Raw genomic sequence first — 16,746 nt, 5'->3', positions numbered from 1 at the left:
CATCATACAGTGACGTGCAACAGCAACATCTAGAAATGGTTTTGTCATGTCATCATCATTTATTTTCCATGTAAGAGGCAAAAATGTGTTGTAACATTAAAGAGTTACGAGTGACGTACAAGTAAAAAATATAACATTTGTATTTCGCAATAATCTTAAGAAAACAAAATAATATTTTTTGCAGCAAAAAAAGTTAAAATTTAAATAAGTTTTCCTCATTTTTTTAGTATCAAATTTTTATATAAATTCAATTTTGTAATGTTTAAATCCAGTACATTTCTTTTTTTAAAACAGCAAAAAAAAATGTTATAAAAATATAGACACATTTTGTACATGACTGAGGATAATGTAGTAAAAAAAGTAAAACCAGGGATATAACCAAAAAAAAAACCGAAAAAGTAGAAGAATAATACAAATAAATATGTTGAAAAATATGTTGTAATAAACATAAATATGTAAAAAATTTACGTAGAATGTAAGAGCGCATAATAGCAGAGTGGTGGAAAAATAAAGGGGATTTACATTTTCTATAAATATTTAGAAAAATTATAAAATATTCAGCTTTTGAGATAGTTAATGGCAAAATTATTAGCTTTTGGTTTTATGTTTTTTATTAAAAATTTTCTTGTAAATAATCTTCATATCTTTTAATCTATTATCACTAAAAAACCCTTATTCAAATTGCTAATTTACGTCAATTTCCTTCCCAATGTCTCACCATTTCATGACTCTGTCTGCAGTTTTGCTTACATGTTCACATCTAAAAAACCAAAGAAATGGAAATACATTATTTAATATTAAAAAATATACAATTCTCATCCTGAACAAGTAAGAAGGTATTGTCGGTCAAGACCGACCATATAACAATCATTTCTATTTTAAAATTTCAATATTTGTTTTTCGTGAGTATTTTTGGAAGTGGGCATTATCATATGGTCGTGTGATCGCTTTATTTATTAGATCGCGTTATTTATTTCTATATGAAACTTATTTGTGTTGAATTTTATGTAGATATAGCATAACTTTTAATGGAGGCCAAGTGAACTAATGTACAGATTTAAACCAATTTCAATAGGCTTCGAACTTGGGCCGAAATACGAAGAACAAAATTGAGTCTCATTTTCAAATGTAAAATGATCATGGAAACTATTAACCAAAGTGAACTTAGGTATCACAAAATTCGTGAAAGGTATTTAAAATTGGTATTTCTTTAAAACCGATAGAAATTGAAACTATAAAAAACAACAGAAAAATGGAAATTTTATTAAAAAAAAACTTTTTTTTATTCGAAAAAACATGGCACTAACATTTAAAAATGATTTCGATCATATGATCACCGCAGCTGTTCTTGACAAAACGCATTCTGGTCGTCCAATTTTGGGCCACTTTTTTCAGCATTGCTGCGTTTGTTACGAATATCACGAACAATGTTGGCCTCCAATATATCAATTATTGCTAGTTTAGAAACATAAACCAATAACTTCATGTAATCCTACAAGAAATAATCGAGAGGTGTTAAATCCCACAACCTTGGAGGACAATTGACAGATCCATTTCTCAAAATCAAGATATCGCCAAATTGATTTCAATAAATTCAATTGCGGTAGACATATGGCATGTTGCGCCATCATGTTGAAAAACCACAAAAAAACCACTCGGATCAATGTTATCCATTTTTTCAAATATAACTAAATGATCGTGGTGAGTTGATGATCTCCATTCCATTAAGCTCCGGCTTTTTTTTTGTTGAGAAATATGGTTTCCTGAATGTACTGGAGTCTGTAAGGTCTGTTGTGGATTGGTCTCGCTCCATATGCTGCAATTTTGTTTATTATTGTTCAGAAATGAGCCTCATCGCTGGAAAATTTATTTGGTACTAGCTGCGTGAATAGATGACTGATCTTCAAAGTAAATTTTAATAAATTGGTAGATTTGTTGAAGAGCCAATATATTCATAATGATTTGCCATAGTATACTGATCATAAATGTCAAAAAGTGAGCGGAGTATGACAGTTAACCGCTTCGCAAGTTAGTTGAAATAAGTTTCAAATAGAAGTAAATAACACTAATTTGATGACGATCGATCCATAATTGGTCAGATGTGAGTTTGACGAAAATCAAAACAATTTAGATTTTCAAATGGCATTTTTATTCAGTTTTCGCAGCGACAACATCATAAGGTGAATTAATAAAAAAAAATTCTTAACTTTAAAAAACAGCTTTGAAATGAAATTTGATGGTTTGAGTTTGATACGTTGCTGTGTTAAGCAAAACTAAATATTACCAATACATACATATTATTTGTCAAATCAGTTTGATACGTGGCCATCGTGCTTTAATTGTTTATATTATGTAGGATATCGAATATTATTTCCCATTTTCACGTCTTTGTCTCAGTAAATGTACAAAAGGATCCCGACATATCCAACTTAAGAGATCTAAAAATAAGTTCCTGACCTCGGTTTTACATCATACATATAAACCTTGGCTAAGAGCAGATCATCAAATTATTCAAATAGAGTCGAACTTCTATTGATATGAACATATATGAGATATGACATTTCTATTGTAACATATCAATGATCAGATGTTAATATATCATAAGATGAAAATGGATCGGTATATAGAAGAAAAAATACCTCTATGTAGCTGGCACATCCACCACTTGGTAATCAGCAAAAACATAATAATTTGTAAATGTTCTCAACATGCAAGTGATGGTTGGATATCCGTTATAGAATCAGGACAGAAGTTATCACCCCGAGTTGTTGTAGTAGCACTACTAAATCTTTAGTTGCGATCCACTTAACTGCTGATGTTATTCTGAATGTGAATAAAACTGATCTCAACCAGATAAAACGTTTGTTCACGCTAAAGAAGCTAGTGCTGAAAGAAGAATGTTATCGAAAGATAGACTTACGTATGAAACAAATAAAATATTTTTTTCTTGGAAAGGCAAAGAAACACAGTTCGTTTCGTAACGATGTATTATTTTCATTAAAATAATGGATATCTATTCAAGCGTGGTTTTAGAAACGAAATCCTTCCCAATGGAGCATTATTAGTCCTTGGTAATACCCCCAAAGAACAAATTTTGGATGATAGCATATTTGAGGTTTTTATAAAAATCTAAGACGTTCTAGCTATGTCCGTATATCTGTTTACTGAAAGTACGATATTACCCAAAGGGAAAATGTAAAATCAATCTAATAAAAAAAACAAGTAATAGAGCTATATTCGGTTGTGCCGAATCTTATATACGCTTCACCAAATTATACGTCAAAATACAAATTTTAAATATTTTTAGGTAAAAAAAAATTATTTTTTTTCCAAAGTTGTGTTTTTAATTTTGGAAAAATTTAAAAAAAAAACTTTTTAAATTTAAAATTTTTTTTTTAAATTTTATATATTTTTTTTAAATTTTAAAAAAAATTTTTTTGTTTATTAAATTTTCTTTTTTTGGTGAAAAAAAATCGGTTAAAAAATATTTTTTCCGATTTTGACTCAATGTTGGTCCAACTTACTATGGTCTTATATAGGTCGTTGCAAAGGTCTTTGAAATACCTATCATTAGATATCTATATTGCCTATATTAATGACTTAGTAATCCAGATATATGTAGGTCAAAAATAGGTAAAAAATCGAGGTTGTCCTGGTTTTTCCTCATATTTCAGCCATTTGTGGATTGATTTTGCTGATTTTAAATAGGAAACTTCTCGAAAGTATGTCTGACTGAATTATTAAAGATTTGGATCCAGGAGATATCTGGGGTCTTCAGAAAATTTATTTCAACAGACGGATAGATAGACATACGGACATACGGACATGGCTTAATCGACTCCGCTATCTATTAGGATTCAGAATATATATACTTTATAGGGTCGAAAAATTATATTGTGGAAATTACAAACGGAATGACAAACTTATATATACCCTTCTTAAGAAGGTGAAGGGTATAAAAATGAGAACAAATGGTAGGGATGTCGTTTAAAAGTAATTAAAATCTTATAGGACCCAAACGAATAATTACTGTTAATATATAATTTATGTGTCTGAAAATTATCAAAATAAGTTGAACAGGACCAAAGTATATGAAAAACTTCATTTGGATATATTTTGTAACATTTATATTGTTACGTTTTTACCTTTTAAAAACGGTGGTTTATTTCCATTAAATACAATGGCCCATAATCATAGTCAGAAATAAAGTATTTTTTTATAGAAATAAAGTCGTCTTTACTTAAGAGTGGACTTTAGGTCTACCATAGACAAGTTAAAGTATATTTTTGACGTTAAACTCGACTGTAAATATAAAACAAGCTGAAGCTGTTATTAACTCATTTAACAACAGCATCAGCTGTTCTTCGCCATGTAAAACAGTTCTGCAAAAAGTAAAAAAAATTAAGTTACAAGAATTTGGCAGAGATTTTGCAATTATTGAACAGTTATCAATAAAATTAGTACCAAAATATTCTAAATATGATATTAATTTTATATATTTAATTTTTCCACAACAAACAACTTTTTTTCTTTAGTTGTCCCGGTTACTTTTATTGTTTATCTTTTTTTAATTTTGTATGTCAGCTGTTCAGCGTTACCACTTGTCTGTATTTTGTTGTATATTGTATGAAAACATTTTCTACATTTGCGGTGGCACCCAGTTAAAGTCGGTTCAATTTAAAACATACTTTAATTTTGACTATAGTTGCAAAATAATTAAAAGCAGGTTGTTATTTTAAAGTTGTTTCTAAAAAGAACCGACTTTAGTGTTTGACTATGATTATGGGCCAATGTATTTTTTTAATTGCAAACAAAAGCGATCAGTATTTTAAAATCTCTGTAATTGTAACAAATCTTCATTTATTTAAATTTACACTATAAATGGCCACTCTCTTTTAATACATACACTTCATACATTTGATCTTAAATTAAATAGAGCCTACATTATACTTACTGTGTCAGAACTCGCTGTTATTACATATATATATACACTTCCATCTTCTAGAAGTCTCATGAATAATCTAACGGATAAGCTAGAATTTCCACAACGATCACCTAGAGCTTTTGCAGCTGCAGTTAATTCCGCCACACTTATAAACAATGTTAATAAGATCGTGTATTCAAAATTGTTTATATGTAGAAGTTACTACTTATGGAAATGTTTATAAATATTATGAATGCAGCAATCAGCCTTTATATACAGTTAAAATCAAATTTGTAACAATATGCATTCAAATTTACAAGTTGAAATTTACCACTGATATTTTCTAGTAATATAAAATTAAGATTATCATGTGAACCAGATAAATGTTTTTATAAGAAATATTCAAAAACCGGTACTCGAATTGTTGGTGGGTATACAAGATTCTTATAATATATCTCTCTTAAAATATGCTATGCGATATACATAAGTACTTAATTTAAAAATCATAATGATTATTTCTTTATTATACCCTCCACCACCATAAGTGGTGAATGAGGGTATATATAAGTTTGTCATTCCGTGTGTAACATTGAGAAATATTCATCTGAGACCCAACAAAGTATATATATTATTGATCCTTATGAAATTCTAAGTCGATTGAGCCATGTCCGTCTGTCTGTCCGTCTGTCCGTCTGTCCGTCTGTGTAAAACACGCTCACGTCCAAAATACGCAAACAAACTTAGTAGAGTTGCAAGAAAAATGTTTATTATTGTCCTAAGCAGTTTGGTATTGAAAATCAGCGAAATCGGTACAGTGGAACCAAAGTTATGAATGAAAATGTGGGACAACCTCAAAAAAAAATTGATAATTTTCACATATTTTTGGACATTTTTTGTAAATATATTGCAGCTAATATCATAAAATTTTGCACTCGTTACTTTTATGATAAAGGGAGTAACTCTGGTGAAAATTATAAGAATCGGTCCATGATTTCTCCTAGCCCCCATACAAATTTCTTCCCGAAATATGGTTCTATGGTCTATAAATGCCTACAAAATAGGAATATCCACATGAAATTCAGCAAAAATAAGTTTCGTGGTAAAAGAAATTATATTACAAAATTTTTCGTGGATCGGCCCATATTTGACCATAGCCCCCATATAAAGTACACTTCCGAAAATCCCTTAAATAAGCATAAATGTCTTATAAATATCGCTATCAAGTTGAAATTCGACATGAATAATTCCCATATATACACAAATCGCTGTACCTAATTATATGGAGATCGGCCGATAATTGGTTATAGCTCCCATATAAGGACCACTTCCGAAAAACACAATAACCTACATAAATATCTAAAAAATATTAATATCAAAACAAAATTTCACACACATCCATAGTTTATATTTAGAAATCATACTACTGGATTTTGTGAATATCGGTCCATATTTGACCATAGCTCCCATATAAGGTCCACTTCCAAAAATCAGTTAAGTACTCATAAATCTCTTATAAATACATTTATCATGCTAAAATTCCACATAAATTATACTCATATATATAGATATCACTGTTCCAAATTTTATGCAGATTGGCCGATAATTGGTCATAGCTCCCCTATAAGGCCCATTTCCGAAAAAAGATATTAACCTTAAAAAGTATTAAAAACATATCGATATCAAAATGAAATTACGCACAGATCCAGTAATTTGAATCCAGTAATCATACTTCTGGATTTTGTGAATATCGGTCCATATTTAACCATAGCTCCCATATAAGGTCCACTCCCGAAAATCACTAATATGCTCATAAATTTCTTACAAATATAGTTATCAGGTTGAAATTCAAAACAAATTTATTCAATATATACAAAGTCGATGTACCAAATTTTATGATGATAGGCCCATAATTGGTCATAACCTCCATATAAGAACTACTTCAGGAAAACACATTACCGTGCACAAATATCCATAAAAATCTACACTCAACCAAAATTTTACACCGATCAATAATTTGTATCCAAGAATCGTACTACAAGATTTTTTAAATATTGGTACATAATTCGGCATAGCTCCCACATAAGGTCCACTATTGTTAATACCGTTGTTTATATGAAATTCTACAAAAATAGCCCTTAAATACTTAGGATCATAATAGGTCATAGCATCAATATATTTAACCAAAATGGTACACAGATCAGTTATTTGTATTCAAAAATCATAATACTGAATTTTGTGAATATTGGTCCATAATTGGCCACAGCTCTCATATAAATACATAAAAATCACGTAAAAATATTTTATGACAATCGAATCATAATAGGTCATAGCTCCCGCAAAAGTCCCACAACCAAATATTTTGAAATTTGTCTAAATATATTTGTATACCCTTTTTTTATACTCTGTTTCTTCACTTGAGGTTAAAAGGGAAAAATGTTGATCCAAACGTATTAACTAATTATTAAGTATATAAATTGTTAAATTTCATTTCATGAGGTCCAGACTTAAACTCGACAACACTTCCCCTTTGCGTATGTGAAATTTCATTAAAATCGGACTAAGGGTTTAGAAGTTACAGATTTATTTCCCTCTTTTTTTTCTCATACCACTGTGCGCCACTTTGACACTCAGATATTGTAGATCGTTTAACCCAGTTCCAACAAACTGTTAACGGTTACCTATGTAAGAAAATAATAATTTACACGAAGATTTAGAAAAATTAAGTTTAGACGACAATTTCTCAATTAAAAGACAATAATTAACTGTGTCAAACGTTCTAATAGGAATTTCAGTTATAAATTGCTGAATTAGATACAATTTTGTGTACATTTGAAATAAAATATCTTCTGCGTAAACTAGTCTTTCTAACAATTGTTATATTATTTCAGCTTTTATACTACCATATTTAGGTGGAGGGTATTTAAGATTCGGCACGGCCGAATATAGTACTCTTACTTGTTTTTAGGTCTATTTCAATTTTTGATAATCTTTAGAATAAAATAGGAGGTATTTTAAGTTATTTGTAGAACTTGTAACTTTACAATGCCTAATAGATCTCTTTATATATTTTGAGATCAAAGTTATACGCGAAAAAACATTGGATTTAATTTTAATAAAAATATTCATATTTCTTGTGCCTTACTCAGTAATAAGTAGTTATTACCTTCAGCATTAGTTTGACACAATTGGTATAGTTTTCGTCTGCATAAAAGATTCCCTAGGTGTTCTATTTCCTTGTCTTAAACTAAATTCCAAAGTTAGTAGAGCCACTTTAATAATCTACAAATGGAATTATAATGTGTTTACTCAGTAGTAAGTACAAATTACCCTATGTATTACTTTGATAAGACACTTTTAGATTTCGTGCTTTCAAATACGATTTTTTTTTTCTTTCTTAAACAAATTTCCAAAGTTAGTATTGCTATTTTAATATTCTACAAAATCAACCATAATCTGTTTACTCAGTAATAAGTACTCATTACCTTCAGCATTACTTTGATATAATTTGTATATATACGATTCCCTAGATATTCTATTTTCTTGTCTTCAACATATGTATTTCCAAAGTATGTAAATAGTGCTACTTTAATATTCTACAAAACCAACTATAATCTGTTGATTTAACAATTATTTGTCCACAAGTCATTGACTGCTCCACTGAGTTCAATTTATAATCTCTTTCCGTTTTGATGTTGTTTTTATGTGTGTCTTCTTTTTTTATTTTTATTTTTGTTGTTGCCGGTTTAATGTTGTTGTAAGGTAAACAAAATCTTGTTATCAGCAATAACAACAATAACACTGTTGCCTTGTGGAGATTTCCATAATCCATAAATATTTATGGTTGAAACAATATGTGATTATGTACATACTCATATGTATGTAAATCTAATGTAATCTGTATCAACTAGTCATTTTGCTGTCTAGTCTAAGTCTACGTGCTAGTTGTAATTCATAATATTTATTGATGATTTAATTACACTACGTTTCATTAAAACTTTTTGCTAATAATTTTTAAACATTTTATTAATATCACAGAAGAAATAGAAGTTTTTACCGAGTTTTACCTTTTTGAAAATTGAACTTATTCATTCAGGAACTACCCAACTCTACATTAAAAATACTCTTTATTATATATAACTAGTTGATCACCCCGGCTTCGCCCGGTAGCATTTACTAATGTTAGTTATCAAGTTTCTCCAACCCACTCACACCAGCCTGTTCTTATTTATTTGCAAATAAAATATCTAAATTTGTACTGCATACTTTAGGGAGCTTTTTATTACAGTTGACTGGACTCACAAAAAAAATAATTTCCGAGTTTTACCCAGAACTTTTGAATTTTTTTTTCTTTACAAACCATGTCCTGAAAATTTCGAATCGAATAAAAAAATCAGCCAAATCGCTCCAGCCGTTCTCACGTGATGACATTACATACATGGACCATTTCATTTTTATATATATAGTTTTGTTATCATTTTCCTGTTAATTTTCAAATCAAATCTTGAATAAAATATTCGATAAAAATCGATCATCAAATAATTGAATATGTTTTTTGCAATATGCATACAATAATATTTAAATTTCTTTATTTCGGATTTCTCACCACTTAAAAGATCTATAACTACTACTTTCTCTTTTATATTTGTCATAAAAACAGATCTTTGGAAAATATCTGTTTCTGTCTCTCCTTCTTTATATTAATTTTCTTTTTTACTTTCTCTTATCATTGCTCTTAATAGACTTGCTTTTCACTAAAGAGTATAAATAATGCTGAATCAGAATTTGAACCTACCAATTAGCAACTGATCTATTCTATTGATATTTCTTAACATAATAATTTTCAAGGTTAGATTATTATAATTTTTTTTATTTTTTTTTGTTGGTTTACTGCTAATGTACTTAAGTACTTGCATTATCACCATTAGGTGATTACTTGTATACAATATATGAAAAACAAAATTTCAAACTTTTGTATTTCTATTTCACTTAAAAGTGAAATTGATTTGAAAACAAAACTTTTAGCTACCCTACACATAGTAGTATTGGTAAAAGCTTTAAACATAGATCTTTGAATAACAAACTAATTAAATTTGAAATTCATTACAACAATTTTTATTAAATAAACATAATCTTCAAAAATTTATTTATAGACATTTTTTTATTATTATCACTAAATTTGTGAGTTACACGTGATTTGTGGAAGCACACGAGCGGAGGATTAGGGTGTAACCAAAATTGTTCCTATAAATTTATATTTAATACCCTATAACAAAAAATAATAGCCTTTTGAATTTGTCACATTAGGAACGATAATTACCTTTTTCCTTTCTTAAAGAGTACTTTTATATTTATGTAATGTAAATTTTTTACCACGGGATGCAAATCCACCTAACTGTCCAGAACTTCGGCCTGTAGAAACGTATTGAGAATGAGGAAAGATTATTGGGACATGTATGATTTGAAGCGTAAGTGGTTGACCTCGTCCAAAAAGGTAACGGAAAAAAATATAAACCTTTATGTCAACGACAACATACCTGGGTATATTTTGCATTTTCAAAATACTATAATAGCTCTGAATTGGATAATCGGATCGACATTCAGTTTCTCGATATACTAGCCAAAACTGTTTTACGCAATTGTCACAAGTTTGGTTAGGATAGGGTCACCCGTTTGGAAGACAAAGTCCATTTACAAAGTTCCACCCTTACGTCAGCAGCATACATGCCTGGCTATGTATAGTAAAACACATGCAAATATAACATAACAGCGTATCCAAATATATCCCGTTTTTATCCATTTTTCTTTTATTGGACTAACAACAAATGTATATGTCAAACACAAAAATGTTATTTAAAAATCGTAACTGACTCCAAAGTTATATGTATGTATTTGAATTTAAAATTTTTTAAAAAGGCTATTTTCGATTGTTTTTGGAAAAGCTAACTTTACACTAAATATTTTAAATGAAAAAAAAAAATTATTCATACCAGGTCCATTCAAATAACATCTATTTTTTATGTAAAATTCTACATTAGGGCAAAAATTCTCAAATCGCATAGTCGATATCAAAATAAGGTAACCTATTTTAGATGGCCAAATATATTCTTAATTATTTTGTAAAGGGTTCCGATAACCCCGCTTCTGGTATGAACATTATAGCAAAAAAACTAAAAACTCAGTTTTTTGGGATTTTTCAAAACTTTTTCTGAAGGTTTTTGCACAAATAAAAATAATGGCGTCCTTTTTGTTGGACAATTTTCACTCCTTGTGGTGGTTCAACGCACCTAAAGACGCGGATTTTGAGTACATTTTTCTGTAGAGCAAAAACGGTTGAATTTATTACAACTCTGATTTCACCAGTCGATTCTGCATTAAAAATTAATACAATTGATGTTTTCTGAATCCTTAAAAATAGTTCCAAAAACCCACAACAGGGGCGCAAATATCATAAAAAAAATAAAAAATTAAAATGGCGTAAATCTCATAAAAAAATAAACAACAGAATTTTAGTCTTTTTAAACATGCACGATGAAAGGCATTTTAAGCTTAGCAAAACGCCACCAATATTTCCTTTCTATCACAACCCGTTAAAATGTTATGTGGCTTTAAAAATGTTTTGTTAAGGCAAACCAACAAAAAAATTCTAAGCTTTTTTTTTAAATTATTATTTTCTTGTTAAATAAATAAATTTGAAGAATAATAACTTTTTAATGGTTAGCGATAGAAAGGAAATATTGGTACCGTTTTCCTAAGCATAAAATGCCTTTCATCGTGCATGTTTAAAAAGACTAAAATTCTGTTGTTTATTTTTTTATGAGATTTACGCCATCTGTTCTGAGTTTTTGGAACTATTTTTAAGGATTCAAAAAACATCAATTGTATTAATTTTTGATGCAGAATTGACTGATCAAATCATATTTGTAATATATTCAACCGTTTTTGCTCTACAGAAAAACGTGCTCAAAACGTGCTCTTTAGGTGCCTTGAACCACCACAGGGAGTGAAAATTTTCAAAAAAAAAGGATGCCATTATTTTTATTTACTCAAAAACCTTCAGAAACATGATGATACCCGCTCTAATGTAACATATAACTGTAAAATTTCATTAAAAATATTAATAAATAAAAAATTAATATTTAATTTGAAAAATTTATATCTTTGCAAAAACTCAACAAAACGCATTTTGTCATACGTATTAGGCTTCCTACGAGGGAAAAATTTCCCGGGAATTCCCGTGAATATTTCTTTGTTAATTTTCGGGAAATGTTTCTCGGGAATTTTCGGGAATAAATTCAAAAGTTTTATTGAAAAAGATACAACTTTCAGATTCGTTTCAATGGTCAAATTTGTTGCTTATTAAACTATTCTATTATATCCATAGATTTTTTCGGTTCTAGTAACAGATAGTCAGTTGTCAAAGAAGTATTACGGTTGAAAACCCCGACCTTTTTTCACTCAACTCAACCCACATCAGAAAAATTAAGAATGAATCAAACTTAAAGTTTATGCTCTTAAAGGAATTATTATGACTAGGATCGTCTGGTGGCCGAAATTCGACCACTTTTATGGAATTTTTATTTATATTGTGCACATCTAGAGAAAATAACCTTTTAAACCATATATGTTTCATCAATATCGGTGGACAATAACATACTTAAAAGTGTACCACAAAAAAACGTGTGGCCTATTTATATATAAGATGCCTTACATTACAACTTTTAGGGATATTCAATGAATATTATACATATTTGAAGAAAATAATAACAATAATAGTGGTTCAAATTTGTTTGTTTAAAATTAGATTTGTTTTATAGATATAACATACTCGGAATTCTAAAGTTTTTTAATTAAACAAATAATTTATTGGTTTTATACTGATTAAAACTACGACTGTGACAATACCGATCAAATGCCACTATTAAATTAGAAATCCTTTTAAAGGCTGGACGTACGTAAAGCAGTTCTGCTGTTGGCATAAAGGTTAGTGGGAGGATTTACGGAAGAAGTGGGTAAATTTACAAACACAGAGTAATATAACAATTGCTCAATGTTTAATGAAGTTGTGCAATATTTGATTCAATTTACGTATTTTTTTTTTGAAATTTTATTTAACTGTAAATTAAGAATTTTGTACCAACACAGCGTCATATGTGAGAATTTTTACATTACTTCTTTAATTTGAAAAAAAGTGCCGATGAAGCACATCGATTGCACACCAAAGCTTATGATGAATGTATTCCATCGGTTTCAACGTGCGAGAGATGGTTTGTGTGGCTCAGAAGTAGTGATTTTGAAACAAGCCAAACAAGTTTGAAGACCAACAATTGGAGGCATTACTCCATGAAAATTGTTGTAGAACTTAATAAAAGCTTGAAGAATCATTGGGAGCTACTCAAGCAGTAATTCCAAAACGTTTGCGAGAAGCAGGATTCATCCAAAACCAGGAAATCGTCCCACAAATGGCTGATATATGCTTAAGGAAAAAACCGGGACAACCTCGATTATTGGCCTATTTTTTATCTATATCTGGATTACTAAAGGTAGAGTCATACATGGCAAATATTTGCTCAAAAAAACGTAACCACTTTTTTTTAGCACAAATTTGTTTGACGTGTTTACTCTTACATTTGTAAGATCAAACAACGTCAAATAAAATAAAACAAAATTGTTTGTTTTGAATCATCCAAAGTAAAATAAGTTTCTGAAATAAATAAAAGAGTTTAAATATATTTTATTTTGTGCTTACGTCTTTTTCGGCAAATATTTGTCATGTGTGACCCTACCTTAAGTCATTAATATAGACAATATGGATATCTAATGATAGATATTTCAAAGTCCATTGCAGCGATGTATATTAGGATATAGTAAGTTGGACCTACAATGGATCAAAATCAGAAAAAATATTTTTTAACCCAAATTTTTTTTTGTCAAAAATTCTTTTTCCAAAAAAAAACAATTTTTTAAAAAAATTACAAAAAAAAAATTTGGTAAAAAATGTTTAAAAAACAATTTGAAAAAAAAATTATTTTGTTTAAATAAAATTTTTTTTAGTATAGCTCTCTTACTTGCTTTTCTTAATAAATATCTCAAAAGTCAAGGATAAAATATTATGATCAAAAACCTTGCAAACTAGAGTTACTAATTAAATGTAAAAGCTTTTTTAGAGCGGGAGAACTTTAAATTGAAATAAAAGAGAGAAAAACTAGTTTAATATCCATCTAATTGGCTCTATTAATCAGATAATTTTTTGGCATTGCTGCTTAAATATGTTTTTGGACATGTGGCCGCCGCGGTTATCCTGAACATGTCGTAACTTGGAGATTGTATATTCACACACTCTTCGCATCTTCATTTCTGGTTCATCTGCATAGATCTGGAACTTTACATATCCCCTGAGAAAAAATTCTTCGTTTGTCATTTGTTGCCATCACTGAATAGAGATATTTTATTATTTCAAATAAAACCATGACTTTATAGGTTTACAACTAATTTCCTAAATGATGTAGAGTATCACAAAGTCAACTTAAGACTTTATACAATAAATCATTGCACTTTCAACAACCTTTCATTTCATTGATAGTTTTTATTACACTACACTTATATAAATGAAACTAAATTTTATTAACCCTTAACCTTCATTTTATTCTTATCATTAGATTTATAAATAAATAAAAGTCATAACTTTTAATTCATATAAATTATTTTTTTGTTGTTGTTTATTTAATACAAATCATAGAGGATTGCTTATCATATGAATCATTAATACTATTTTTGGGAATATTTAAAAAATATTAACAAAATACTTTTACAGTACTTTTCGTTTGTAGTCACATTAGCGATATAGCTTTGGCGATATAGCGTTTAGCTTTTAACGATATTTAATGCTATTTATTTATTCCATTTTCAATAAACCTGACTTTATCATTTCTTTATATTCACAATAATTTCTTTATAAGCCACGATTATTTAGCTTATGGTTAACATTAACAATATACTTAGTTCACACTTTGTGTGCAACTAAGAGAAATATACTGTACAACATAAATATTTGAAAATTTGCAAAAGAACAAAAACTATTTAAAAGCTTATTAATACCTTATCATTCCTTTAAAACTGCTAAATATCAGTTTAAATTAACTTTCCTTAAATTTATCACCTATAGTTCCATTAATACCATTTCCGCTGGTGTCCCATCATTATCCAATCGATAGTCTTCCAAAGACTTTTGTTCTGTATGCTCAATTTCCTTCATGTGTCTGCGGGCCATATGATTATTCAAGTTGCCCACACTTTGATAAGATCTATTGCAGAATTCACAGGCAAATGGTTTTTCACCAGTGTGCACCAACTGATGGGAAGTTAGATGACCTCGCGTGAAAAAACTCTTCTCACAGCGATCACATTTGAACGGCCGCTCCATATTGGGATCATGTGATCTCATGTGTGTCCTTAAGTCCGATCTGGTAGGCCATTTTTTACCACACTCCTGGCACTCAAAGATCCGTGGTTTTGTTTCTCCCGTATGTATGCGCATGTGTGATACCAGCTGGGACTTGAGCACAAATTGCCTGTCACATTGTGGACAGAAGTGTGGCTTCTGCTGGTAGTGCACTGATTTTTGGTGATAACTAAGGCTGTGATTGGAGGCAAATGTTTTGCTGCACATTTTACAGGTGTACTGCAGGCCATCGCCTATTTGATGCACTGATATGAGATGCAGTTTCAGCTGAAAATTGCGGGTGAATTTTTTATCACAATGATTGCAGGGAAAAGGACCTTTATAGGATTTTCTTCTGCTTGAGGTATCGGATTCTGAAGACTTGGTAGAAGCTGAAGACTGATCTGAGCAGTTGTTTTGATTTGCTGTAGTTTGTAGAAAATTTTCAAAATTGTAGGAATTTTGTTGCGAAAAATCCTCCTCAAATATACCGCTATCATGTGAGGAACTATACAAATCGAAATCACTGAACAGATGAGAAATTTCCGAGTTGTCTGTTGAAAAAAAATCAATTTTTGTAAAAAAAAAATTCGAAACAAAAACTTTAATTCTTACCAAAATCACCAAAACTTTGAGACTCTTCATAGAAATGGCATATCTCTTTCCCCTGCCATTTATTTATCATATTGTTGTCCTCTTGTCTTAGCTTTTCTATCAGGCCCAATACTTCCTCCACAGCCTGGTTTTTATAATCAGCATAACGATTTTTCAACTCTTGATCGGCCAGCATACACTGTTTGCGAAAATCTTTAAACTGTTGCACTAGCAGCCAACATGCTGCACAGATAATTTGCGGCAAACCATCATTGTGTTCGCATTTCAGGGAAGCCGGTAAACACACTCTTAAATCCTCCCACAAATTGTTATAATTATCAAAAATTTTATATGTTTGCGGAGGATTTTCTTTTAGGCAGTAGCGACACACATTTTGATTCATCATAATATTTTATTGTTTTTGAACTTTTTATTTTTATTTCTTAATTTAATAATTCTTGTTTACACATTGGACTCCAAATACATTTTGAAATAGAAATCTTAAAATGTTTTTTCAACAACCTTCAGTTTGAAATTTTAAGCAAGACTTTCTCACACACTCACCAACTCAAGGTTTCTAAGGCTCTCTTTTTTTTATTTAACAAATGTACTCTCTTTTCCCAACCAAAGGTTTTAATATATAAACAAATCTCTTCATTCCAAACGGATTAAAGGTGATAAGCTACAGTTAATTTGCAAACAGTAGCAATAAAATCATTATATTAAATTATATGCTCAATATGAAAAATAAACCAATTTATCTTTATTTTTTAAGAAATCCTTGTAAAAA

The 16,746-nt window shown here is 29.5% G+C and overlaps 1 protein-coding gene across 1 annotated transcript; it reads right to left on the bottom strand.

Moving 5' to 3' along the window:
• Positions 1-15,072: 15,072 nt before the first annotated feature.
• Positions 15,073-16,359, bottom strand: LOC135950830 (zinc finger protein 32). The gene is made up of 2 exons (XM_065500356.1): positions 15,978-16,359; positions 15,073-15,916 (listed from the first exon to the last, which is right to left on the bottom strand). Exons 1-2 carry the CDS (start codon positions 16,357-16,359, stop codon positions 15,081-15,083), a joined length of 1,218 nt encoding a protein of 405 aa, XP_065356428.1. The 3' UTR covers positions 15,073-15,080.
• Between the last annotated feature and the right edge of the window lie 387 nt (positions 16,360-16,746).

The sequence above is a fragment of the Calliphora vicina genome, chromosome 2 (genome assembly GCF_958450345.1).
Source record: "Calliphora vicina chromosome 2, idCalVici1.1, whole genome shotgun sequence".
NCBI classification, from domain to species: domain Eukaryota; kingdom Metazoa; phylum Arthropoda; class Insecta; order Diptera; family Calliphoridae; genus Calliphora; species Calliphora vicina.
Note: the sequence above shows the minus strand (reverse complement) of the source record. Positions and strands in the feature narration are given on the sequence as shown.

Coding starts and splice junctions, on each gene's coding strand:
- LOC135950830 (XM_065500356.1), bottom strand. CDS start 16,359: ATGAATCAAAATGTGTGTCGCTACTGCCTAAAAGAAAATCCTCCGCAA. Junction 15,917..15,977: donor TCAAAGTTTTGGTGATTTTG/GTAAGAATTAAA, acceptor TTTTTTCAACAG/ACAACTCGGAAATTTCTCAT.